Source organism: Balaenoptera musculus, chromosome 12 (genome assembly GCF_009873245.2).
Source record: "Balaenoptera musculus isolate JJ_BM4_2016_0621 chromosome 12, mBalMus1.pri.v3, whole genome shotgun sequence".
Lineage (NCBI taxonomy): Eukaryota > Metazoa > Chordata > Mammalia > Artiodactyla > Balaenopteridae > Balaenoptera > Balaenoptera musculus.
In genome coordinates this window covers 8,863,842-8,891,430 of record NC_045796.1, presented here as the reverse complement: position 1 = coordinate 8,891,430, position 27,589 = coordinate 8,863,842, and the positions used below count along the sequence as shown (strand labels likewise).

At 39.3% G+C, this 27,589-nt stretch overlaps 1 protein-coding gene across 1 annotated transcript; it reads right to left on the bottom strand.

Annotated features, from left to right (window-relative positions):
• Positions 1-300: 300 nt before the first annotated feature.
• RSPH3 (radial spoke head 3) lies at positions 301-24,021 on the bottom strand. The gene is made up of 9 exons (XM_036872112.1): positions 23,872-24,021; positions 18,496-19,205; positions 14,125-14,212; positions 8,448-8,589; positions 6,741-6,886; positions 5,195-5,398; positions 3,478-3,640; positions 1,210-1,296; positions 301-794 (listed from the first exon to the last, which is right to left on the bottom strand). Exons 1-9 carry the CDS (start codon positions 24,019-24,021, stop codon positions 481-483), a joined length of 2,004 nt encoding a protein of 667 aa, XP_036728007.1. The 3' UTR covers positions 301-480.
• Positions 24,022-27,589: the final 3,568 nt, after the last annotated feature.

Genomic DNA, 27,589 nt, shown 5'->3' with positions numbered 1-27,589 from the left:
AGTTAAACAGTTTTTCTACAGAGAAGAAAAGCTCAATGGCTGACAGCACTGATATCTAGCATTAAATAGCATACTTACTAAAAAAAGAACTAAACCACAAAACTAAGGAAAAATATATTAGCTATATATAGTGGTAATGGGAAGAGTAAGTAAAAATATACTAGTTACACAGTGGCGATGGAAGGACTAAGGAAAAATACATTCATTAGTTATATATACTGGTAATGGGAAGCTTGTAATTAGACATAATTCTCATTAGAGTTATAATATAGCTTCTAAATAGTCTACTATTAAATAAAGTTTCATTTTAAAAATTAGTTTTATTATTTCAACGTATTTGATTTGCTCAGTCCATTAGACAAGAAGGCAGGTTGACTAAACACAACCTAATGCATAACCTGAGGGGACTCGCGCATCATTACCTGACTGCTCGCAATGCTGACTGGCTGCTGATGGGTTCCACGGCTCCGAAGCTCCCCTCTACTGCAACGGTTCTTCACTCCTGAAGGATTTCCTCATTTCTGTTTGCTCAACCTCTTCTTCCATAAGCTTCCTGTCTTGGGACGACACTCTCTCCATATACCTTGCATCATACGGTGTTCTTTGCGGGGAGTCTCTGTCCGGAAGTGGCCTCTGTGCCTGTGATGCACCGTGATCCTGGGATTCGTAGCCCACCAGTGGATCTCTCATTCCTCCAGGACCACTGAGCCCATCCTCAGGTTTCAGAGGAGAGTGCTTGTCCTCCTTACGCTCATACAGACTCAGTCGTTTCTCAACCACCTCACGAATCAACACTGAAAAATTATACGTGCAGAAATCACTGTGATTTTCCGTATTTTAGTAGTTATAATGCTGACTTACAGATGAGTACAAAATATTCACCAGCCCTCGTCCCTTCCCTGCATCATGACCTTTTATATAAACTCAACATACTTACCTTCTGTGCCACTTAATGCACTAAATATGTATTATATTCAGTGCCCGTTTTAACAGAATATAATTTATAAAGTAATGACAGAAGATATTAATTCTGATCAAATTATAAAAGAACCAAAATTAATACTGAGGGTAAAAATATGTACCTTTGTTAATATAATTGATATACTGAAAATTTAAGAACCAAAACTTTAAAATATCTTTTCTTCTATATATTCTTTCTACTGAAAAATTTCAGAGATGACTTTTCAATAATAAAATAAAAGAACTTACTGTCAACCACTGTTCTTCCAACCATGCTGCACTCCATGGTTTTGTCAACTTCATTCATTAGCCATGGAAGGAATCCTATCTCAATATCTGTAATTTAAAAAGTTAACTTCATTAAGTGATTTTTAGGAATCATTATAGATTGGAAGAATCTGTGCTTTCCCCTAATGTTACAGATACATCAATATTGTTTTCTTATTATAAAATGTCAAATAGACTCATACAGCATCACTTTTGCTGTTACCACATTCTCTGTATATCTTCTGGTCTATTTCCTTTCAATTGCAGTAGAAATAGTATTTTTAGAACTATGAGGCCTTCCTTGGAGTCAAAGCTGTTAGAACTGACTTTATAGGTGCAACGTGAGATGAATCAAGGAGGCGGGGGGTGGAAGCATGGGGTGTGGAACTGGGAGCAGAACTCCAATCCAAATGTAATGCAAAGCCAGGACTGAGCAATGCTGGCACCTCCACCTGAAGCCCAGCTGAAGCCTGGGGTCTGACGGAAGCTGATCAAGATTCAGAGGTAAGGGTCAGAGGGCATCTGAGAAGAAGGCCATGTAGAAATGGGTCAGAAACAAGGTGTTTCCATTAGTGATAAATTTGTTCAAACTGAAATGGAAATCTACTCTATGGTGTAAGCCTTTAAAAAATATGGTCCCTTACAATATACATTTTAATGTTTTAAAATGGCTGTTTTGGGGGACTTTTCTGGAGGTCCAGTGGTTAAGACTGCGCTTCCACTGCAGGGGGCACAGGTTTGACCCCTGGTTGGGGAACTGCGATCCCACATGCCATGCGGCATGGCCAAAAAAAAAAAAAAACAAAGGCTTTTTTTGGGGGCAGGCATCTAATTGTTATTTTTCAATGGGTGACAAGAGAGAGTGTGATAGAATATATATTCACTACTATAGTAGTCTTAATCTGAAGCATGAATCTCCTTTGCAAGCTTTTACATGATCTATAACTGACTTTTCCAGCAGCCCATGAATGCAGAAAAGGTTGCTGGCCTCTGTGACTAACAGCAAGAGGCCCAGCTGGACCCCGGGCAGCTGGCAGCACGGCAAGGGCACTGGACCTGGAGTCAGAGCCCCAGTCAGTCCAGGCCTAAGCACCCCCGAGTGTCCAAGAGCAATTCAAGTTCTCTGAGCTTCAGTTTCTACTTCTGAAAAATGGGACTTAATCTGCCGTACTCCCTCCCTCACAGCCCTTTCGGGTGCGCCAAATGGTATCACGTGTGAAAAACACGACAAAAATTGCAAAGTACAATAGAAATGTAAACTAATAATATCTGTCTGTAACCTGACCCTTATGTATTGAATTGAGTGCGTCATCGGTGAAAACTGACATTGCGAATATCTGCCCTCAGACAGTATTAGCCATTTGAAATAGGACCTGCGTACAAAGCAACATGGATGTAAGTGCTTTTGAACCCGAGGAAGGAGGGCGGCAGTGAGAAAGTGCCAATTTTTCCCCTCCGTTTGGCCATGCTAAGCTGAGGAGAGTGGCTGTGAGGGGATGCTGGGAGATGGCTAACAGGTACGGGTTCTATCAAGGCCGAGATCAGGTTGGTTTGGTTGTTGTTGAAGCCTCCAACAATTAATACAGTGCCTGGGATAGTATAAACACCTCATTACATAACCTCACTAGCTGTCCCCAAAGAGATTTTGATTGGAATAGGAAGTCTACTGAGAAAAACTTAGCGACAACTACTTACACATACAGATTACATATACAACTGACCCCTGGAGGACATGGCGGCTGGGGCTGCTGACCACAGGCACAGCCAAACATCTGCGTATAACTTCACAGGGAGACCTCTGTATCTGCAGGTCTGCATCTGCGGCTTCAACCAACCACGGACCGTACTATGCCGCAGTACGTACTGGGTGAAAAAAGTCCGCGTTTAAGTTTTATTTACATTATGACATTTAGCTCCTAAATAATCCTCGTGTCACACAGGAGGAGACTGAAGGTCATAGAGCTAGTTAATGATAAACTGGGATTCAAGCTCAAGTTTTTGACATCAAGTCCATATTTCTTTCTACTATCCAATGTTGTTTCTCAATGAAAGTAAACATCCTAAAATCAAGATCTTTATAATGCACCTCTTACTAGTAAAAGTTCTTTCTTAAAACAACTATAATTGATTTTAAAATTTGTTTCAGAGATAGAAAGATTCCAATTCAAACTAAAAATGGGCACGCGATAAATCTGAACCATGAAGAGGATGCTTATTGTGACAGTTAATTTAACAAAGACCTCCACAGACCTCTTTCAACAGGATCATAAAAGTAGCCACCATCCCTGAGGCTGCTGAAAACAGAAGGGAGAAGGTCGGCCAGGTAACGCCGTGCAAACGTTTGGGCGGCGATTTTCTGTGCAGTCTCGTTATGCTTGTGAACCACTTGCCACTGCTGTTGCTTACGACGCTCCTGCCCAGAGAAAAACGCCACCACAGGTGGTTATTCAGCTACTACGTCTTCCCCAAATACTGACTCTAGTGAGCGGAAGAATTTGGACTTATATTTGTATCCAAAAATGAACAGCGAGGTGTCTATTACCAGTTCATGTTTTTCATCAAGATTTTAATGAATTTCAACAACTAGGTAGGTACTAAATTCAGAGGAGATGAAGCTTAAGGTAAAATTCATTTCCTGATCCATTTTCAAGTAAAATAACTTCAAGATATATGTGTTTGACTGTATGGCTGACACCAAAGAATAATAATAGTTATATGTATTTTTAATTAGTATTATAAAGTATTGCTGATATGAAAATTACAGTTGCTTAGACATTTTTGATTAAAAAACTTGGGCCAATAAATTATCTCATTTGTAATGATTCTTTGAGTTCATAAAGTTCAGAAAATTATAAAACCTCTTTTTGTTGTTGTTGCTTCTTGTAGCTCCTATGAAATCTGTGAAGCTAATGAACTATTCTCTACTCCTATGTACAAGTGGGAACATTAATATATTTTCTAATTAAATCTATTTTCAAAGTTTAAGCAAATATAAATCTAGATGATTTGTAGACTTCATTTTTTATAATATATTTCCTAACAGTAAATAAACAAATTTAACTATTTTTTTATAAAGGCTTCACCAATTATTTCAACAAAGCTAATTCTGTCAGTGTTCATTTTATAATTGTGAACAAATAATCGTGCATTTGCACAATCTTTACCATCAGCCCCATGCTCTTTACACAATTAATTATTCACTTTGGAGGAGAACTGAAAGTCCGTTTGACTAGGTTTTGAGTAGAATGTCCCGACAACAGAGCTATTCTGTGTGGTAAGCTAGACTCTTTGAGCCCTTTCAGGTGTTTGGGAACTCTTTTATCATTTATCCAGCCAGTGTTTACCACAGGGTGACAGTTGTTGCCAGCCCCAGACAGACTCTTATCTAAAGATTACTGAGCCTCGTGCTTCCTAACTAGAGGTTTCTGGCATATTTTAAAAATTGGATTCTAAAACTTTTCTTATTAAAGGTTCTAAAAACCTATAATCTGGAGAAATATTCTATAAAGACCCAAGTAGTAGACTCTACAGATGTGGAGCAGGGCTCACCACAGAGAATAAGATCCAGAATTCTAGGCAGATCCTCTGCTTCTTACCACCCACCTACCCAAAGATACTCCACTTTTTCCTGCCACCTTCTCTGCCACTGACTTGGGGCAAATCGACGTTCTTTCTTTCTCTAGCACTCTTGATACTTAAGAGTGCCTTTCACTGGAACCTATGTAATTTAAATTGTTACATTTAGGAACTTTGGGAACTCTATGTAGGTACATTTATGTAAACTGGAATTTAAAAACGTAATTCAGTCCAGGAAAGATCTGTGATCTACAGGAGAGACCTGAGCAACAATTACTACAGGTCTTTCCTATATGTTTGCAAAGATCTTTAGCTCTGTTCATACTACATGTGATTTTGAACGTAGTCTATTAAATAACCAAAATCTAAGAGAGAAACTAAAATTCTATACTTTTTCCTCTCGGTGTCGTCTCTCTCGCTCTTCAAGTCGCTGAACTTCCGCAAGCTCGACATTGCGTAACTCCTCATGTGCGCGCTGACTGGCCCGCAGGTTTGCCAACTCTTCTTCTTCCATTACTTCCAGAAGAGACTGCTCGATGGTCTTTCCCACCAAAACTTCTAACATTGGCTTAACTTCAAGATCAAAGTCAAAGAGCTTAAACACACAAAACAAGGCAAGTTTAAAATTGTAATCATGAACCAAAGGCTCAGTGAAAAAATATCCAGAAGAGTAGCAATAACAGTATACTATTTATTGTCTTCTGTGTGCCAGACACCGTGCTGGTGTTTTATTTATGGTTTCTAATCCTCAAAATAGCCTGAAGGGCACACAGGCTGTTTACAAGCAAAAACTGATTGAGTCAAAGTTATAAAAAGACCTATGCAATCATCAGAATGAACCTCGATACTCAACAATTTTCAGATCAAACTCTGAAACCCAAGGGAAATATCCGTCTTTCTTATTCTCTGCCTTTTCTGCTCAATTTTTACTGGTTGTTTTGATAACAGTTTGAAGAATAATGGATATTATGGTGATTCATCTCTAGGATTTCGAGGCAAATATACCCTTCTATGTAGATTATGAAAACTTACTTTATTTCCCAATTTCAATGACAGTACTTTCAAGTTCCTTCGAATCTTAAATCTCACTGAAGTCATTATGTACATAAGGATTGCCTTCTCTTCTTCAATTTCATAAACTGGCCTATCTATGTATTCCACACTGATATGAAAATGTAATTATTTTAGGATTATTTTCCTACCATAGATTATCCTCATAACATTTATATAATCTACAAGGAACTAACAGTGGAACTTTTTATACCAGAGATATTATTTTTCTTTATTTGGTACAAATCTACCTTATATTCATACATTAAGCAAGTATGCAAACACACAAAAATTAAATATGTAAATATTCTAAAAACATTTATAAAAATCTTTATTTCTGAACAGCAAAGAGGGAAAATGAGATCATGGTATTTAAAATCATGCAGACCTACTAGAGAATGGACTGGAGGACACGGGGATGGGGAAGGGTAAGTTGGGACAAAGTGAGAGAGTGGCACGGACATACATACACTACCAAATGTAAAATAGATAGCTAGTGGGAAGCAGCCGCATAGCACAGGGAGATCAGCTCGGTGCTTTGTGACCACCTAGAGGGGTGGGATAGGGAGGGTGGGAGGGAGGGAGATGCAAGAGGGAAGAGATATGGGAACATATGTATATGTATAACTGATTCACTTTGTTATAAAGCAGAAACTGACACACCATTGTAAAGCAATTATACTCTAATAAAGACGTTAAAAAAATAAATAAATAAAAACATTTCTGGGTAGCTCAGGATAAAACTATTATAGATAAATTTGGAAAGAAATGCAGTAAATAGAATCTTCTTGACTGTGAAGTGGTTTGTATTCATGTTAAGCTTTTAACTAAACCTAACTTTAACTATTTATAAAGAAGATAGAGGAAAGTCCAATAATGTACTATACCTCTCCTTCTAGAATTTGGGTGGCCATATCTTTGCCAGTTTTGGCAGGAATAAAGAGCGGTGTTGGTGGTTTGTCCAAAAATGCATCTGTTTGGCATTCCATATCAACTTCTATTATGCGGTCAGCAATTTCTTCAAGGTATAATTCTAAGAGAACACCATATACATTGAGTTAGAAATTCTGGTCAATTTCAAGTATTTGAAACTACAGTCCCTTCAAAATAGAATTGAATGGATCAGAAAACAAGTCTTGGAATAAAAGTACTCAAATGTGGGGTTCAATTCACATAGTGTACTAAGCGTTTTTATGATATTTGGAAGACTATAGAGTCACTCAGGCTAGAACATTAATTAAATGTTGAGAAAGCACTGAGCTTTGTATTTGAAAACAGAACTAAAGAAGAGCATGAAACCATAGATGTATATAAGACACAAAGTATAACACAGGATGCAAAGTTAACAATCCATTTATTTAACGAGTCCTAAGATAGCCAACTTATAAAGATTTGAAAATTCCTGGATATTAAAAAAAACTATGCACCATGTCACTGTGTTACTTGATGTTCCCTCTAGCCTACATATTATAAACAGACATATGAAACCAAATTTCACCTTAGGAATAATTTATATGAGGCAAGGGCAGTATGGTATCATGCAAAGAACATGAGAACCGGAGTCAGATGTTGAACACAGAAACTAGCCAAATTACATCCTCTTCGGGCCTGTTTCTTTATGTGTAAAAGGGATCATAATTATCAGTCACATGGAGTCTTCTTTCTAATAAAGGAGATACATAGGAAAAGGACCTGGTATAGTCTCTGAGATATAAGAAATACTCAACAAAAAGTAGCTGCTATTCCATCACTTAATATTCTGATGGTATAAATAAACACTAAAATTTAGCTCTCTCAGAATTACAACTATGTTCGCTAATCACAGACATATACTCATTCTAGACTTGGCCTCAACGTAGGGAAAAAACACGGAATGGTCCTCTTCCTTTCATCCTTATTATCCGGAAATACCTCAGATGAATCCACTCACCATCTTGGCAGGGTGCAAGGTGAATCCCGAGTAGTTACACTGGTCCAAGGAGAACACCAAGTATTGTTTGACTATCAAGATTCTGTCAACAACACAGCTAAACCCTATAGGTCTAGGTAAGCCTCCACAGCTGACAACAGTCAAACAAGCAGGAAAAGCCTGGCACTAGCCTAGGAGAGCCCGCATGGCCCTGGGGAGTATGCAAAGCGAATGGAGAACAAAAGGAGAGACAAGCAGAGGCCATGGTGAGAGAGGTGGGGAACTCAGATCTAAATGGGTTTACGCCCCTCAAAAGACAAACACCAAAATAAAACTAGATTGCTGTCCTCTCCTGTTGGTCCAACACTGATTCATGTTGGGCTATAAAAAGTAAGAAATAATGCCAGTTTGAGAATAGAATATGTGAAAAGGGCTAAGAGAGAACTTAATTTGGTCATTAAATTCTTTTTTCAAAAACCCCATCTCATACTTTCAGCCATACCCAATATAATAATAATATATAGTCTATGAGTTTGTTTAATGAAGGAACTTCTCCCACCATGTGACTGGGGAAGTACTGGACAGCATAACAGATACATAAATAATATAAAGGCCACATAAAATGAACTGACTTAGAAAACCAAGCACACCCAGGAGCCACCATGCCAATGGCGGGCCCACATACCTGTCTGCACATCTACATGCTTTCTGCCTTCCACGGGTTCGGGCGTTCGTGGTCTGAGCTGTTCTTGGGCTCGTTTTTTGGCAAGAGCTCTCCTCTTAGCCTGCTGCTGTCTCTGAATCTCTGCAAGATCGGGCTGCCCAGGCTGAGTGACAGAAAAGGCTTCTAAAATTTAGAAAATATTTTTCAAAACATATAGGACTGCTGTTCCAAAAGTGATTCCTGGATGGTATAAAAGCATCTGTCATAGAATGCCTCCTGATTATCAGTGACTTGATGATTAAAAATTTATTTGAACTTTGTCTGGTAATTACAAAGGTATCTGACAAAACATATAAAGTAACTTCAATTTATGACTGTTAATTAAAATGGGTGCAGAATCCCATCTAACAAATTGTTTTTCCTCATTCAAGGATTTTTACCATGAACTCCTCTGGTGCCTAGTAAACTGATATAACCATTCAGTCACAGTAAATTTTAATGTATAGTTAAGAAATTGAAAAGCACTCGAATTTTTTAAAAATCTGATTTCATGGACAGAATTTCCTTAAAAAATTTATTAGCTCACAAAGAAAATATCCTCAGTCCAAACGAAGCCTGTTCAAGTGCACAAAATAATAGCTGACTCAGGGATTAAAAGTATAATTATTCACAGTAGTTCTGCAATATGTGGCAGTCCTTGATTTTGTATCCATATCTAATTTTGTAGTCCTTCTCTATAGCTAACTTGTCTTATCTCAAGGTAAATATGAAAAGAAAAGGAGAAATATGAAAGTACTTTACATGAAAATTTTTAATATTTAAAATTAGACTTCTAAAAACATTTTAATTGAAATGAAATTGTAGTTTTTTTAAAAAGAAAAAAGAAAATTACCTATAATCCCATCTTCCTAATACAATGGCTATTGCTATTTAAATGAATACAGTTTTTTTTAAATTGTGATGATACCATACATTTTATACTGTTTTCCTAACTTAACACTACCTATTGTAAATTTTCCCCATATTCACATTATATAGTGGAAAGAAGAGCATTGGCCCTGAAGCTCAAATTCCAACTCCTTAATTTATTAATTACTAGGATTAGTAAAGCTTGGACTATTAACCCACATTTTCAGATATTCAGTCTTCTCATCTGTACAATGGGAATAACGTCTGTTAAGTTTTAGATTATAAGGAACAAATCAGATGATAAGCTAACAAGTCTAACACAATACCTGTCATAGAATAGCTCTTCCCCTACATAGTTATCATTTCCTTTTATTATAAAATAACCACCAAAAAGAAAGAAATATCTTTACCAAATATCTTTACCAAAAAGAAAGAAATATCACCTACAGTTTTGTTTTTCTAATACAATTACTAATATCATTTTGGGATTATTCAATGGAGGACTTTTCGTTTGTATAATGTGTATATTCTACATTATTATAAATATCATGCTTGATTTATTTCTATTTTTTTAATGTAATAGAATTATAAATGTCAGCCTTGAAAGATTTAGGGTAACAGAAATACAACAAGTTCATTTTAGAAATGCATTGCCTAACTTAACTGTTTCAGATCTAGTTATAATCTCTTTTTTAAAAAGTTTTACTTTGAAATAATTCACAGAAATTTGCAAAAACTATATATAGCATCCTGTGTATGCTTCACCCAGCTTCTTTCAGTGGTGACATTTTATACAATTATAACAAAATACCAAAATCAGGAAATTAACATGTAAGATATTAACAGATCTTACTGGGTTTTCACAATTTTTACATGCATTGATTTGTGTCTGTGTATACTGTTCTATGTGATTTTATATATAGATTTGTGTAACCACTACCACAATAAAGATAGAGACCTAACTCATTGCCCCAAAGGAGCCTCCTTTATATTTCTCCAAGTTCCACCTTCAATTCTGTTCTCCATCTCTAGATTTTGTCTTTTTAATAATGTTATATACAAGGAATCATTCAGAATGTAACCTTTTGAGATTGCCTTTTTTTCACTAAGCATAATGTCCTTGAGGTCCACCCAGGTTGTTACATGTATCAATAGTTCATTCCTTTTTTTTTTTTTAATTTATGTATTTAATTTATTTATTTTTGGCTGGGTTGGGTCTTCGCTGCTGCACACTGGCTTCCTCTAGTTGCTGCGAGCGGGGGCTACTCTTCGTTGCGGTGCGCAGGCTTCTCATTGCAGTGGCTTCTCTTGTTGCGGAGCACGGGCTCTAGGCGCATGGGCTTCGGTAGTTGCAGCACATGGGCTCAGTAGTTGTGGCTCACAGGCTCTAGAGTGCAGGCTCAGTAGTTGTGGTGCACGGGCTTAGTTGCTCCGCGGCATGTGGGATCTTCCCAGACCACGGCTTGAACCTGTGTCCCCTGCATTGGCAGGCAGATTCTTAACCACTGCACCACCAGCGAAGCCCTCATGGCTTTTTGTTAGTAGTACTTGATTGCATGGACGTACCAGGTTTGTTTAACCATTTACCTACTGAAAGACACTTGGGTTTTTTCAGTTTTTTGGCTATTATGAATAAAGCTGCTATCAATGTTCATTTGTGAACAAGTTAATATGTGAACATATGTTCCTATTTCTCTGGGATAAATGTCTAAGAGTTCAATTGTGGACTTGAACGGTAGGTGCTTGTTAGTTTTTATAAGCAGCCACTTAACAATTTTCTAGGGTCAATGTACCATTTTACATTTCAAACTGCAGTCTACCAGAGTTCCAGTTGCTCTACATCCTCACAAGCACTTCTTCTTACTATTATTTTAAAATTTTAGCTTTTCTAACAGGTGTGTAGTTACATCATTGTGGTTTTAATTTGTATTTCCCTAATTTGTATTTCCCTAATCTTGGTTTCAAGACTTTTTTTGTTTTTTGCTTTTGGAAGTTTGATTTTGATGTGTCTTGGTGAAAATTTGTAGGTTTATGCCTTTTATCAAACTTGTGGAATTTTCAGGCACTATTTCTTTGAGTATTTTTTCAAATCCCATACTTTTTCTCCTTTCCTGGGACTGAATTTAGATATTTTATAACATGAATTTAGATATTTTGTTATTGTTCCTCAGATCTCTGAGGCTTTTTTGGGGGCAGGGGTCTATTTTCTACCTGTTCTTCAGACCAGGTAATTCCACTGATTTGTTTCTATATTCACTGATTGTTTCCTATGTCATCTCCAATAAGTCCATCTGAGAGGTTTTTATTTTGGTTATTGTATTTTTCAGTTCTGTATTTTCCATTTGGTTCATTTTAATATTGTCTATTTCTTTGCAAAGATTTTCTATTTTTTTCCATTTGTTTCAAGAAAGTTCATAATTGTTCCTTTTTTATTGAAGTAATTTTATGATGACTGCTTTAAAAGTCTTGTCAGGTTACTCCTACATCTGAGTCATCTTGGTGTTGTCATCTCTTGATTGATTTTTCTCATTCAAGTTGTGACTGTCCTGGTTCTTGGTACAATTGAGTGATTTTTAAATTGTATTCTGGACATTTTGGGTATTATGTTGTGAGACTATGGGTCTTAATCGTTTTAGCAGGAAATCACCCCTTTTGTTTTAGTGCACAGGTGTGAGTGGAGAGGGAAGTTTACCACCACGAAGTGAAAGCAGGGTGCCAACCTGTATCACCTCATTGGTGCCAGGTGGGGGTGATAGCTCAGCTCCTTGCCATACTCCGCTGACACGAGTGTTGGAGTGTAGGGGAGCTGAGTTCTGGCTAGCACTGCCTCTTACTACCTTGCCCCTCCTTGTTGCTGTCATGGAGGGTTGAAAATTCAGCTCCCTCCTGGCTCGGCTGATGCCACCCCAGAAAAAGTAGGAGATCCATTTATACCATCTCTTACCACCTCACTGCCCCTGGGTGAGGGTGGCACTTCAGCTTCCTGCTCTGCCCTTGTTGACACCAACTCCATGGATGAATCAGAGGACTGGTTCGTATTGTTGCTGTCACGTGGAGATCAAGGTCCAGCTCTCCACCTTAGCCTCACCAATGGCCATGCAGAGGGCAGGGCGGTTTACCCATTGGTGTGTGGCTGGAGGAGGGGTACTATGGTAAGAAGGTTTCTGTTCCACGAGGCCACCCTCTATCTTTGGACAGAGGGAGCGGGCTTTTCTTAGGGTGTGCCAGGTTCCAGGGTGTTCATGGTTGCAGGTTGCAGGCTTCTCTGGCACTCTGGGATATGTGAGAGGCAAAAAGAAAACCCATGGACTCATTGCCATGTTGTTCAAGTCCAGAGGTCCCTAGCCAGTCCACTTTCTTCTTTCCACCTTTCAGAATCTTCCTATGTTTGTTTGTGGTGCTACATCCAGGGTTTTTTAGTTGTAAGAGGAGGAATAGGAAGGAATTGGTGAATTCCTACTTGTCTGGAACTGGAAGTCTGAGTATACTTTTAAAGTGAGGTGTTGATGAACTGACTAAAGAACTAAAAAAAAATGTACCAAATCATCATAATATTAATTTTTTAAAAAAGGACTAAAAAAGCAGTGATTCCCCATTCTACTCTTGTTCGAGGTCTGGCAGTATTCATTGCTACTGCCACAAGAAAATGCTGAAACATGTCTATATCACATGTTTGAGCTATTGTTTCTAAATGCTGGCCCCTGAACTGGCTGTACCAGAATTGCCCAGGGAAGTTTATTAATACTACATACCCCTGTGTCCAACTTTTGGAGGTTCTAATGCAGTAGATACATGGTATGCTGAAGCATATATATTTTTGAGTTTCCTAGATGATTTTGATATATGCTGATTCAGAATGTCTAACATCCCATATATCCCATGTGGTGTTAGGCATTTATATGTCAAATAGTGTTTACAAGTTAACTATATTTCATTTCTGTGCCAAGAAATCATTCTTCTTTTTAAATTAAATTTAATTTTTTTAATACAGCAGGTTCTTATTAGTTATCTATTTTATACATATTAGTGCATATATGTCAACCCCCAAGAAATCATTCTTAATATCACACTACATCTTACTCATCTCTGTATCCTACATACCCAGCACAGGACTTAAAACTCAATAAATATTTGTTGAGTGAACTAAAGAAAAGAAGCATAATTCAGACTTTTTGATTAAATAATGATAACAGTATTGGAGCATGAGATAATTTAAACAAACCTAAATATATTAGACCAATGTTACTGAAAGTGTGGTCCTCAGACTCGTGTTGTCTGTGAGCTATTTGAACTGGTCTATAACAATTTAATTACAGAAATTGAGAGTAAACATTTGGAAACTTTTAGAATAGTTCTCCACAGTTCTATTAACCTAGTAAAAAATTGGGGCTTGTATTTTTTAAAATACTTTTAATTGTGGTAAAATACACATAACATAAAATTTACCATCTTAACCATTTTTAAGTGCACAGTTCAGTGGCATTAACTACATTCACATTGTGCAACCATCACCACCACCCATCTCCAGAACTTTTTTCATCTTGTAAAACTGAAACTCCGTACCCATTAAATAACGACTCCCTATTCCCCCATCCCTGGCAACCACTATCTGGCTTGTATTTTGCATGTCTTTTTTTTTTTTTCATTTCATTTTTCTAGCAATTCATCTTTATTTTATTTCATAAATGTGTTAGTCTATAACAGATTAGAAATTAAAAGAAACAAAAATTGGTCCTTCACCACAGGTAGTTTGGAACGCTCTGTGTTAGACTATTCAAATTATACTTACCAGTGGTACTGTCTGCAGAGCATAGGTGTTGCCTCGGATCACCCTTCTGTCATACATTATGTTTCCGTAACGCATAGGTTCTTCAGCTCTGTAAAAAAGCAAATTCTAAATAATCACTGTAATAGAGTATTGGTATCTATGAAGTCAATTCATTTTTTAAAATTGAGGTATACTTGATTTACAGTGTTGTGTTAGTTTCAGGTGTACAGCAAAGTGATTCAATTATACATATATATATGTATTTTCAGATTCTTTTCCATTATAAGGTATTACAAGATATTGAATGTAGTTCCCTGTGCTATATAGTAGGTCCTTGTTGTTTATCTATTTTATATATAGTAATGTGTATTTGTTAACCCCAAATTCCCAATTTATTTCTCTCCCCCCTTTCCCCTTTGGTAATCATAAGTTTGTTTTCCATGTCTGTGAGTCTATTTCTGTTTTGTTAATAAGTTCAATTGTATCACTTCTTTAGATTCCACATATAAGTGATGTCATATTTGTCTTCCTCTGTCTGAAGTCAACTCATTTTTAATAGGATTTAGAAATGAAAATATTTTAAGATGAAAATATTTTAATTGATTTTTTTAGCACAGTCCATAAAATAAGGAGACAAATGGCTGCCATTTATGGAATGTTTATTATAAAGCCAGGCGCTTCACAGGTATTATTTATTGCTCACAATAAGCTTCAAGTTGGGAATGATGGTTGCCATTTGACTGAAGGGGAAGTAGACCCAGAAAGGAATCTGACCGAGGTTACCTAGCTAGTGAGAGGTGGAGCTAGATTTAGGATGTAAATCTGTTAGACTACTTAACAAACCTGAAAAGAGCCCAGGTGAAATGGGGCTTGCTCTAAAGGACTGAAAAAATTTTGATTCCAGAATTGAAAAGTTACATTAATAGAATCAGGCTTAAAAAATAAGTTAAATTTCTTATTGTTCTTTAACCTCAAAGATATTTTTAAAATGATATTGTTTTAACTATTAATAAAATTTAAATTTCAGAGGTCAGAATGATCAATAGTGAAAAATACCCAGCTGATATTTTCATTTGAAGTTCTTCAAACGATATGCCATTTGTGGCTATGAAACCAAATAGCGACCTATACCAATAACAGTACTCTCTCAGAAATGATTCTGTTAGGGGTAGTAAATTGCTTGTTTATCACATATTGAAACCACTACTGGATAGCCTGACATCATATTACTTAAAACCCAGACATGCCTCACTGCTCGTCTTACTTGACCTCTGGACAGTGTTCGGCTCAGCCGGCCCCTTCCCCGCTGAAGTACTCTCCATCCCAGGCCTCCCTGATACCACCATATTATTCTGAATGCTCTTCTGCTTTTTCTGACTCCTTTCTCAGCCAGGTGTTTGTTAGTTCCCCCCACTGGAGAATTTCCTCATGATTCAGGCTTCTCTTGTCCTGAGTTGACCTCATCCACTCTCAAGGCTTCACTTAATGTCCATATACCTAAAACTTCCAATTTTATCTTTAGCTCAGAACTCTCTTCTGAGCTCCAGACTGTACAGCCAGTTGACATGCCTGATGACATCTCACTCAAATGTCTCAAAAGCAACCTCAAAATTGAACTAATTATCATTTTCCCACTCCAACTTGTTACTTCCATAGTGTTCTCTATTTCATTAAATGGTACTAACCACCCAATTGGTTTAGAAGCCTGGGAGCCATCCATGACTCTTCCCTCTTCCCCATTTTCTACAACCAGCAAATCCTATTGATTCTACCCCCCAAATCTTTCTGGCATCCATCCACTGCTCACCGCCACCACTATCATTTACTGGGACTGTTGCAGAAGTCTCTTAGTCTCGTAACTGTGTGGAACAACATTTCTTTCCAAAATTTCTATCCACTGTAGCCAGTGATCTTTCAGAATGGAAAAATCCAAACATAATGCTTACTTGATTAAAGCCTCCTAGTGCTAATTAAAAGTGATAGTGAGGATAAATTTTGTTTTTTTTATGATATCAAAAAGAAAAAAAATCCATAACACCTATTGCTGGAGAGGATGTGGGAAAAAGGATACGTTTAAACATTTCTGGAGGAAAGATACTTTGTTCCATTTGTCTGTATTAAAAAAACACATGACTTAACAATCTCATCCTGGGAATCTGCCTCATAGATATAAAAAAGCCAGTACATAAGGCTGTTTACTGAAACTTCCTTCTTTGTGGTAAAAACTTGAAGTGAACTGAATATCTATCAATAGTGGAAAATTTTAATAACATATGGTATCAGGGATATCATGCGGCTATTAAGAATAATTGGAGGAATTTCCACAAAGAATTAAGTGAGCGAAGGAAGATGTTGAGAATTGTGTATGTTACCTTTGCTATGAAGTAAAGCCCTTGTAGATGTGTATCTGTATGTATATATTTATACATGTGTACATAAACATGTGAGCCTGGAGAAAAGTACAAAAGTATTCAAAGTCATTAACATGGTTTGGGGGCAGGAGAGGGAGAGTAGGTTTGCAGGGGAAGGGGCTGGGGAATAAGGCTGTACTAAGAAAACCCACAGGCATGAGTGATAGGATAATTATTAAAAGATTAAAGAAATTAGGGAAAAAAGGAATTAGAGCTTATAAAATGGGGGGGAGCCAACTGCAGATTAATATGTGTAGTATGATTCTACTTTGGAAATAAACCTTCTATACATATGTGCATATGCTCCTGTATGTGTGAACAAGCAAGGAGGCGTGAAAGAATAATAAAAGATTTTTTTAAAAATTTATTTATTTTATTTATTTATTTTGGCTGCATTGGGTCTTCTTTGCTGTGCACGGGTTTTCTCTAGTTGTGGCGAGCAGGGGCTACTCTTCGTTGTGGTGCGCAGGCTTCTCATTGCAGTGGCTTCTCTTGCTGTGGAGCACGGGCTCTAGGCGCGCAGGCTTCAGTAGTTGTGGTGTGTGGGCTCAGTAGTTGTGGCTCACGGGCTCTAGAGCTCAGGCTCAGTAGTTGTGGCGCACAGGCTTAGTTGCTCTGCGGCATGTGGGATCTTCCCAGGCCAGGGCTCGAACCCGTGTCCCCTGCATTGGCAGGCGGATTCTTAACCACTGCGCCACCAGAGAAGCCCAAGATTGTTAAATTTGGTCACAACAAGGAAGTGGGAGTAGAGGTCAGTGGGAGATAATTAACTCTGCCTTTATTCCCCTTTATTTTGTATTTTTCATTTGCTTCAACAAGCATATATTACTTTTATAAATTGAAAATCACCAATAAGGATAATTTTAAACTGAAAAATCAAAGACATAATATAAAAGAACTCCTGTCAAAGGCTTGAATCAACAGATTGAATATACCAATCAACTAACTCTATAGAAAAAAGAAATTGTTCCTACTGAACCACCATTCTTATTTCATCTGTTGGTGTGATTTAATAGGAAGGATTTGTAAGCAACCACTTAAAGGCACCAGGAAGTATTTCTCAAAGGAGTCCCTTTTAAAATTGAATCCTTTTATAATATAAATAATTTAAATTTAAATTTTCTTGTTTTGGTTTTCTTAAAGTGGTAGACATTTCTTATAAAAGAAGTCTTTACTGTCAGAATAAGATAATCATGAATTTAGACTCTGTTTGAAATAAGCATCAAGAGCTACACTGCTCCTGTTGTTATTAATTCAACAATTTGTGTTGAGTGCTATGTGTCAGGCACAGTCTTAAGTGAACAAAAGTCACAAAGGTTCCTGTTTGCATGGAGCATGCATTCTTGGAAAGTTCTGCTGATTCCAAAATTTGAGGCTTACGGCAAGAACTTTAAGAGAACCATAACATTTAATGCCCTTTCCAAATATGGATATTTGAATATTTGCAAATACTGATGAATGTAAAAGTACAATTTGGGGTCCAGCATGTTAGGATAACCTGATTCCTGCCCGAAGACTGCTGTGAAACAGCTTTAGTTGGCTCCCATTTTGGACACGCTATTGTGACCCCTTTTTACCTCAGTTTCTTCATTTTCATAATGGAGTTATAGAACCAAATTCACAGCACTGGGGAGTACGTAAGAAAATGTCTGTAAGTGCCCCTAGAAGGTGCTTGCATGGCACATAGTCGGCCAACAATAAACATCACTTGACTAAAACTTAGTGAAATAAGTCGGTTCCGTCCACCTGTTATCAATCATGCCAGCATCATCATCAGTAAGAGTTAACTAATGCCTTCGTGCTTGTCCTCCACACCACGGGAGAGTTCTTTAGAGGAGGAAATTTTATACTTCGCAGAATGTAGAGAAAGGAAAGCAGCATAGGCAGGTTTTGCCAGGGCGAAGGGGCCAGGATCCCGCGTCCCCGGGACGGGGTTGGGGGGGCGGGTGGAGACCACAGAGGGGTTGGTTGGCTCACTCACGGCTGCATCTGGTCGTCCCGGTAACGGCGGCGCTGACAAGGCAGGGCCCGGGGCTGGCTGGTGTAGGTGTAGGTGGCCATGGCCGGGGAGGCGCGGTCCGTCAACGTGCAGGCCACGCCCAGGGTCAGACCGCTTCGCTTTCGGTGAAGCTTGGCTTCGAAGCAGGTGGGCACGAAAGTGTCGTAGGAGCCGGAGAGGTGCACGTAGTGCCAAGGGCAGGGATTCCGCGACGCAAGGAGAGGCGGCAAGAAGGGAAGTGGGCGGGACGGGAAGTTGCCAGGGCAGGAGGTGGGAGCTACGCGCGGCTTACTCGGTGCAGCACTGAGCCCGCCGGCGCCACCCGCACCGGTTGCCCAGCAACCCAGCGTTCCGGCTGGAAGCGGGACCTCAGAGAAGTTCCTGCTGGCCGGTTTCGGGGGAAGACCGGTGCGCCGGGGAACTTCCGGCTCTTGACTCCGCCCACCCAAGCCTTCCTTATAGATGCGCCTGCGCGTGAAAGAGGCGGACATGGCGGCCCCCGCGGAGGCTTGAGGAAGACGGCGGCGGTCCCCGGCCCCACTTTTGAGTGTGGCTTTGCGGGGCCTGTGTTGGCGCCGTTCTCCCAGGCCTCGTTCCTTGGGGGCCGCCCTCGGCTGCTTCTCCCGGCACTGACGCCGCGCCTCTACTCCGGGCTGTCCACCTACGATCGCACACGCGTGGCACCCGGGCTCCTAGCTCTGTTACGTGCCAGGGCCGGGCCAGGGCTTCCCTGGTGCCTCCCAGCTCCGCCACCTCTCCCGCCCCAGGGGCCGCCTGCCGCCGTCCTCCGCAGCTGGTCTGCATTTTCCGCCTTCTCCGCTTAGCGCTCTGTTGCTAGTCCTTCAGGGGACCCTCGGGCGCACGGAGCGTGAAGGCCTGCCCCACGGACGTCTCATTTTGGGAAAGGGTGGGCGCCTTGGGTCTTTTAGGCCTCCTTTGCCCTGAAGAATGAAGCATCATGGGGTGGGTCTGCCCTTAGAAACGCAAATGGATTGGTTTTAGTATTGGCAATGTAAAAATATTGGTTTGTGTAAGTGAAGTTTAGGCATCCCTGAGTGATCGGTTATTTGCATTTGTGTTTGCGTTCTTCAATTCAGTTAAGTGCTGTGTGGATTTAAATCCAGGTTCTGCAATGTACTAGCCCTGTAACGAATGGCAAGTTAATGTTTTTGTGCTTCATCTTGCTAATTTGCAAAATAGGGGTAATAGAATTTATCTCTTAAGAGTTTGTCATGAGGATAAAAAGAGTTAAGTGTAAAATACGTAGAACTGTATCTGGTAAATGATAAGGTCGAGATCCCTCCTGTGCTTTGAAGCTTATGGTCTAAAGCAGATGTAGGCGTTGTATAAACACTAACATAAAGGTATATGGTAAATGCTAGAGGTAAAAACACTGGATGAAGATTTTAGGTCTGATCTCTGAATTTTGAGGTGGTTTCTGAATGGGCTAAAGGAGAAAGTGACATTTAAATTGTGTTTGATGTGCGTAGAAACAGATGGATTAGAAGTGGGGGGCTAGAGAAAGAAAGGAAATAAAGATCACTTTAAGGGTTTTGATTAAATGTTGGACATTGTGTAGAAAAAAAGGCAGAGACGCTCTAGCTTATGTTGTTTTCCTTCAGAGGATTTAATTTTATTCAATTGGCAGAGTTGACATTTAATAAAGGATTCAGGCTTTGGGAGGACTGATCGATTTCTGGTTTGCCCTTATTCCAGACCATAGGCCTTTAAGAATCTCAACAGAAAACCTAGCGTTTTAACAGGTCCCCATCTTGGGGGACCTTGAACTCTGTAAGTTTGTATTCCCAGCTCTTTGAGATTGTGGAAAGGTCTACTTAGCTTTTTGACCACTTAGCACCTGCTTGGTATCTTGATTTCTAGTGCCCTTGCAGCTTAGAATTAAGCAAATGTCTCAAGGATAAAAGGATAATAGTCAAGCAAATTGTCCAATTTACTTCTCTGTGGTCCCCCTATCTCTGGGGTCTTGTCCCTTCAAGACCTGTCTAAAGTTCTCAACTCTAACTTTTATCTTCCCAGATCTGAAAGACTCCCGACACTTCTAGGTCACTGCTTTCTGCTTGCACTAAGTGCTGTGCTCAGAAACTCAGTAAATGCCCCAGGAGAAAAAGCAATGGAGAAATTCTCTATCACTATGTATTTTTCTTCTCCCTGGGATCCCAATCCCTTATGTCCTCACTGGCTTGGTTGCTCTCTAGTGCCTTCAAATCGCCTGTGTGATTTTTGTTTTGTTTTGTTTTTAAATGTTTTCAGCTTTTTTTGGTTTTTGTTTTACTCGTATCCTTTGGTTTTATTTTTCTTTTCAGCAACAGATATTCCTAATTCCTATAGAAGTGTTGGTTTGATTCAAGCTCCTAAGTCATAGCTAGAAGTTATGCCAAGAATGAAGTTTCCATTTACTGATACAGGGAACACTGGGAAGGAGCAGATTTTGGGGGCAGCATTGGAAGCTCAGTTTTGGGCACATTAAGCTTGAGAAACATGTTAGTCATCTGAATGTAGAGATGTTGAGTAGTAGTTGGATATGGGAGTCTAGGGTTTCAGGGGATTGGTCCAGCGTAGAGATGTGGATTTTTGACTCAATAGCATATAGATGGCATTTAAAGCCATGAGACTTGATGAGATTATCAAGGGAGTATAGAGAGATGAGCCTTGAGCATATTTAGAGGTTGGAAAGTTAAAGAATAAGCAAAGGAGACTGAAGAAGGTGATCAGAGAGATGGAGGAAATTGCAGACAGTTTGGTCACCTGGGAGTCGAGTGATGAAAGTGTTTCAAGGAGAAGGGAGTAGTCAGCGATGTCTGATCCTATTCAGAAGTTAAGCAAGATGTGAACATTGGATCTAGCAACACAGAGGTGATCTGGGAAAGCACACCTTCGGTAGAGTTATGGAGAAGAAAGGTCAGTTATATTGGATTCAGAAGAGAATGGGGGGAGAGAAATTTGTGACTCAAGGAGGTTTGCCACAAAGGAAAAGAAGGAACTAAGGTGGTAGCTAGAAGGAAGTTGGGTCAAGAGAAGGTTTTCTATTTTTTAATGGGAGAATTAACTGTATATGTGTTTATTTAAAGGAGTGATTTCAGTAGAGAGGGCAGAATGGATGATGTAGGAGAGAGAGGGAATGGATGTAAGGATGTAGGCAAGAAGGGATGGGCTCTTACCCACAAGTAGAGGGATTGGCCTTGTCTAGAAGCATGGACAGTTCATCCATAGCAATTGGAGAAAAGGTAGGTATATGATCACAGATTCAGGTAGATTGGAAATACAGATGGTCCCCAACTACAATGGTTCAACTTATGATTTTTTGACTTTACAATGTTGTGAAAGCAATAGCATCCAGTAGAAACCTTAGTTTGAATTTTGAATTTAGATCTCTTCCCAGGCTAGCAGTATGTGGGACCATCCTCTCTCATGATGCTGGGCAGAGACAGTGACGCACAGCTCCCCGTGAGCCGTGATAGGAGAGTCAACAACTGATACAGTTACAACCATTCTGTTTTTTACTTCCAGTAAGGTGTTCCACAAATTACATGAAATATTCAATACTTTATTGTAAAATAGGCTTTGTGTTAGATGGTTTTGCCCAACTGTAGGCTAATGTAAATGTTCTGAGCACGTTTAAGGTAGGCTAGGATAAGCTGTGATGTTTGTTAGGTTATGCATTTTCGACTTATGATATTTTCAACTTACGATGGGTTTCTTGAGACATAACCCCATTGTAAGTCGAGGATCTATAATTTTAAAACCCCTTTAACAATTCATGGAGATTTCTGATATAGCAGGCGCTATGCTAAGCACTTTGCATACATGATTTCATACAATGACCCTTTGAGGTTAGTTGTCATATTGTTTCTATTTAACTTACAAGGAAATTGAAGCTTAAGGATTTTAATGTAACCAAAGTCATGCAGCAAGTAATTGACCGAACCAAGATTTAAACCCTTATCTGTCTGACTCTAGAACCTGTGCACTAACATATCAGCTTACGGTGGTTGTTCTCTTCCCATCCCTCCACCTCTTTTGCTGTGTTTCTCTCTCTCTCTAAATATATATATATATCTCCCAAATAATCATCAAGCCGTGCCCATTTTACCTCCTAAATTCTTCTTGATTCTGAGTCCTCTTCTTTGCATTCTTACTATTCTTACCAGCCTTTGACCAGACCCATACAGCCTAAGTTGGATCTTCTGTGCAACCAGAGAATGGTCTATCTGAAGTGCAACTCTGATGGTGCTAGTTCCCTCCTCAAATATTTCTGTCACCACTTTGCCCTATGAGTTCAAACTCCTTCAACATGCTGTGAGCCTTCACTGTCTGGTTACTGCCTGTTTTTCCAGTCTCAAGTATTGTTAGACTCTCCATAGTCCTCAACCATATTTCTATCTTTTACTTATCAAGTGATAGTCATAATGATGTGTTGACATGTTTGCCTCCACACCTAGGCCATGAATTCCTTGAGGGTAGGGATTGTGTCCTATTTGTGTTTGTAATGTTTGTCTATAATAGTTTGTTGAGTGAATGCGTGAATGAATGAATGAATGGCACAGTTGTATAGTTTTTCCAAGGAAAAGAAAAGGAAGCACTAAAAAATTTAGAGTTTTTAAAAAATGAGTGAATGGCTGTGGTTTCTGAAATTTTCTGAGCATAGGTAAGAGAATGCAAGAGAGAACTTACGACAGTTCATTATTCAAGAAACATCAAGCACCTTCCTTTTACCAGGCACTTTAGTGAGAGCTAGGGGTAGGTAGAGGCAGATAACAGGCAAGTAAACCAAAAAAGAAAGAAAGAAGAAAATTTGGGGGGAATGATAAAAGCTGCGATGGAAACAAAGCAGGGTGTTATGATAAGGAGTGCCTGAGCAGCTGCTTTAGATTAGCTTGAAGACAAGGCCTGAGGAGGTAATACTTACCTTGAGACCCGTATGACATAAGAAGGAAGCAACCACATGGAGTTAGGGGGACAGCAGCACAGGCAGAGGGGAGGAGCTGGTGCACGGTCCCTTCCTGAAGGCAGGACCAAGGGGAAGAGAGCTGGGCAGTGAGTTTTTAGAGGTAGTGAGGAGTCAAAGCATGTTAGGGCCTTGTAGGATGGGGGAGGACTTTGGATTATGGGGAGCTGTTCAAAGGTTTTAAGGTGGGGGGATGACCCGATCTGAGTTAGTGGGTGAAAGGTCACCCATCACTCTGTGAAGAAAGGATTGTAAGAGGTAAGGGTAAGAAATGAGTCAGGAAGGCATTGCAGGTTAGAGAGAGGGTGTGGCTTGAGTCAGGGTGATGGCAGGGAAGGTGGAGAGAAGGGGTGCATTTGGGATACTTTGGAGAATGAATTTAGGTAACTTACTGATGGATTAGATGGAGGGGAGGAATAAAGGAGCAAAGGTTGACTGCTAAGTTTTTGGCTTGAGCAAAATGACGTGATAATCATGTCATTTACGGAGACGCAGTCGACTGGGTGGAAGGAGTAGGAAATCAGGAGTTCTGTTTTGGGCATGTTCATTCTGAAATGCTTTGGGCATCAAATGGATGTGTCACGGTAGTAGACTAGAGATGTGAGCCTGGAGTTTGGTGGAAAGGTTGGGGCTAGAGATAAGAATTTGGTGCTCATGAACATTTAGAGGCTTTAGAGACTTTAGAAGTTAAAAAGAACCAGTGTGGTCTTGCTGAAGCCAAAAGTTTCAGGACCGGTGGGGTCAGCCGGGTCAAATATGAGAAGTAAGATGAGAACTGAGAAGTAACCATCGGGTTTGCCAACGTGGAAGTTGTCTGTGAACTTGACAAAAATAGCAGTTTCCGTGAAGTGGTGGGAACTGAGCCCAAGTGGAACAAGGGGAGGACAGTTTTAGTTGTGAGAAGCAGAGTCTATAACCATAGATTACTCTTTCCAGAAGTTTTGCTATTGTCTTAACTACTTCGTGAAGGGCATAAGGCCTTTGGACAAGTCTCTCAACTGAAAATGGATGGTAGTAGCTCACAAATTAATGTGTTTTTGCCACAAGGTGTCACTAATTCTTTATTATCTTCTGGTAAGTAAAATTATTGCAGCACAAGCATACCTTGTATTAAGGAAATACTGTTGTTGTTGTTTTTTTTAATCACATTTACAAAATAGGCCAATTAGAAGGTAGTTATTTACCCTGTGGAAAGGTTTCCTTTCAAGAGCCAGTCTCTCTAGAGTAGTCAACATCTGTGCACAGGCCTAAAGGGACACATTGAACACGAGGCTGGGAATCAGAGGGCCAGGATTCTGGACTTAGAGCACTGGATTGGGAGTTAGAAGACTGGGGTGCAACACCAGTTTTGCGCTCACTAGCTGTGTGACCTCAGGCAAAATTTAAATGATTCTTTGTCTTATTTATTTTTTAATCTTTCATTATTATTTTAAAATAACAGAGTAGAGGCCACTTTACGCATCTCACCCAATTATTTGTACACGTCAAAAGAGATGTGTATAACAGAGATGCTTAGAAAATGGTGAAGTGCAATGTAAATACAAGATTTAAAACAATTTTTATAAAAATCATTTATGCCCAACTTTATAGCAATGTAGGTATAACATTAGGCAGTTACATTAGTGAAGACTCTTGGTGGCAAATGGTAGAAACCCAATTTGAACTTGCTTGGCAAGCAGGGTATGTTTTGATGTTTCTAAGGGCAGTTCATGTGACTTCCGGAATGGCAGCGCTGCGGGGATGGGAGGGCTTCGGGTGTCACTGGAATCAGGGATTTGAATGACAGCAACGTGGGCACCCCTACTTTCCTCTTTCGTTCTGTATGATGTCTTTATCTCTTTGGTTCCAGCTTGCTTCCTCCACCTAATAGGGAACATGTTGATATTATGAAGGTTGTGGGACATCCACATGACAACATCCTGTTGGTTGAGAAGGTGAGAAGACAGCTGAAGAAGTAGATGCTATAAATTACCTTGATTTTGGTGAAGAGAATGTGAATTTCAAATTTATGAAAGCTATTGTCAATACTGACTTTCAAATTAAAAAAAATAAAAACCAAATGTTCTGAAACAGTCTAGTATCTTTGGGTCTACATGTCTTTATTTTAAAAAATTAGACAGTCTTTCATTATTCAATAAATTCATATTATAAAGAGTTAAGATAACGGGATCAATGTACCTAATTTAAAGAAATCAAAGTTTTTTTTTAATTACCAAAAAATGAGATAGGTATAATTTTTTAAAAAGAAATCTTCATTTTAAACATTTCAGAATGGTATTCTTTTAAAAGGCATTCTGATCTGGAATATATGTTAATTAAAACCTATTTTTACATAACTCTTCAAGAACATATGTATCATAATTTTATGAGGTGTATTTGCTAGTCATGTATGATCTATTTAATTTCTTTTAACCCCCCCAAGTATGCCAATTCCTTTTAACCAAAAAAATCTTAAAAAGAACTATTACTGAATTTTTTCCCTGCATATGCATTAATTAATCAAAAGTCACTTTAGTTATCCATGAGATTTTATCTGAAAATAAATTCTCCTGAGCTGAATTCCCTTAGCAGAAGCAGAAGCAAGTTTTATAAACTTTCTTATATTGAATGGATGGAATCTCTCTTCCCAGCCCTGAGATTATATTGAAATCCAAGAAATGCAGACACTAGCACTTCAAGTCCCCTGTTTTGAGGGAAACATCTCAAAAGCAGAGACCATTCCCTTTCCTGGGAGACTGGTGTCTCCCTGCTCTTCATACAGCTCACCCAAACATTGACAACATCGGTAGGATTGTGCTTTATTGTATATATGCCCCAGCTGTTTATGAATATTGTTAAATATTTAGATCTCTATAAGAAACTCTAATACAACATAGGGCATAACTAGGTCTTCTAAACTGTTCAAGGATATTTCCCGAAATTATAACATCCTTGACCCTGAGATTTGTTTTAAAAGCACAGTGTTGGGGACTCTTGGTTTAAAATGGCATTGTCTGAAGTGGGAATTTCTTCCAAGTACTAGCTACATATCCATGGCAGCAGTGATAGGGTTTGTTCATTTCTGTTTAGAAGAGCGCAGTAGATGTAAGCAAGGGGCAGGGGGTAGAAGTTGTGCATAGCAGTCTGTTTCAGCTTGAGAAGGAGATTTAAAATGCACCCAGGTAGACAACGAGTGAGGCCGGGGGGCAGTTATGATGCTGTTTGTTGGCAAAGCACCAAGTCTGGATTTATTCCCTTGCTGGAAGGTAAGAGTGAAGAGGAAGAGGAGAAACATGGAGCTTCTGGAAAAAGTGCTGTCAAACAGGGGAAAGGAAATATGTATTTGGACAGTCAGAGGAAGACGCGTCTCTAGAAGTGAGACTGTTTGGCATCCCTAAAGACATTGGCACCACCCATGAATAAGAGCAGGAAGCCACAAGAAAAAGAATACTTGAAAGACAATAGATGCGACTGAAAGGGAGTGATATCATAGGCAAAAATACTTTCTGAATGCCAGGGATTGTGCTGGGGGCTGAGAATAGGATGATGAATAAAATTGCCATGGTTCTTGCCCTCACGAGTCTAGTGGGGTAACCCAGGGGAACAGAAACTTCCAATCCTGTGTGATATGAGTGATAACAGGGTGGGACAGGGTGCAAGCACGAGGACCCCTAACCCATGCTGGGGTCATAGCAGGCTTCCTGCGTGACATGATGCTGGAGATCAGGCCGTATGAAATTGTAGGAGTTTGCCAGATGAAATGAGGGGGAAAGAATACCATGTGTGAAGCCCAAGAGGTGAGAGAATGCCTAGAATTTTGAGGATCTGAGAGCTCAACGTGTCTGAATCAGAATATGAGGCAGGGGGTATTAAAAATATGTGATTAAAAAGAGATTAAACATGCAGTTACAGAATTCAAATCCACATTATGGAGAATGTTGTCGAACGTCAAATCAGTGATTTAAAGAACATCCTGAGAAATGTTCCCAGAACTAGAGGAAAAGATTAAAATATTGACCCAGCATGGGAGATGATAGGTATTGATATATAAGAGAGCAGATAACAATTCAACCTAAAACTCATTCCTATGGGACCATAGAAGTAACAACGAAAGATGTAATTTAACAAGTG

Coding starts and splice junctions, on each gene's coding strand:
- RSPH3 (XM_036872112.1), bottom strand. CDS start 24,021: ATGCCCAAAACAGAACTCCTGATTTCCTACTCCTTCCACCCAGTCGAC. Junction 6,887..8,447: donor GCATGTAGATGTGCAGACAG/GTATGTGGGCCC, acceptor GTGTTCTCTTAG/AATTATACCTTGAAGAAATT. Junction 1,297..3,477: donor TTATGATCCTGTTGAAAGAG/GTCTGTGGAGGT, acceptor TTTAAATTACAG/ATATTGAGATAGGATTCCTT.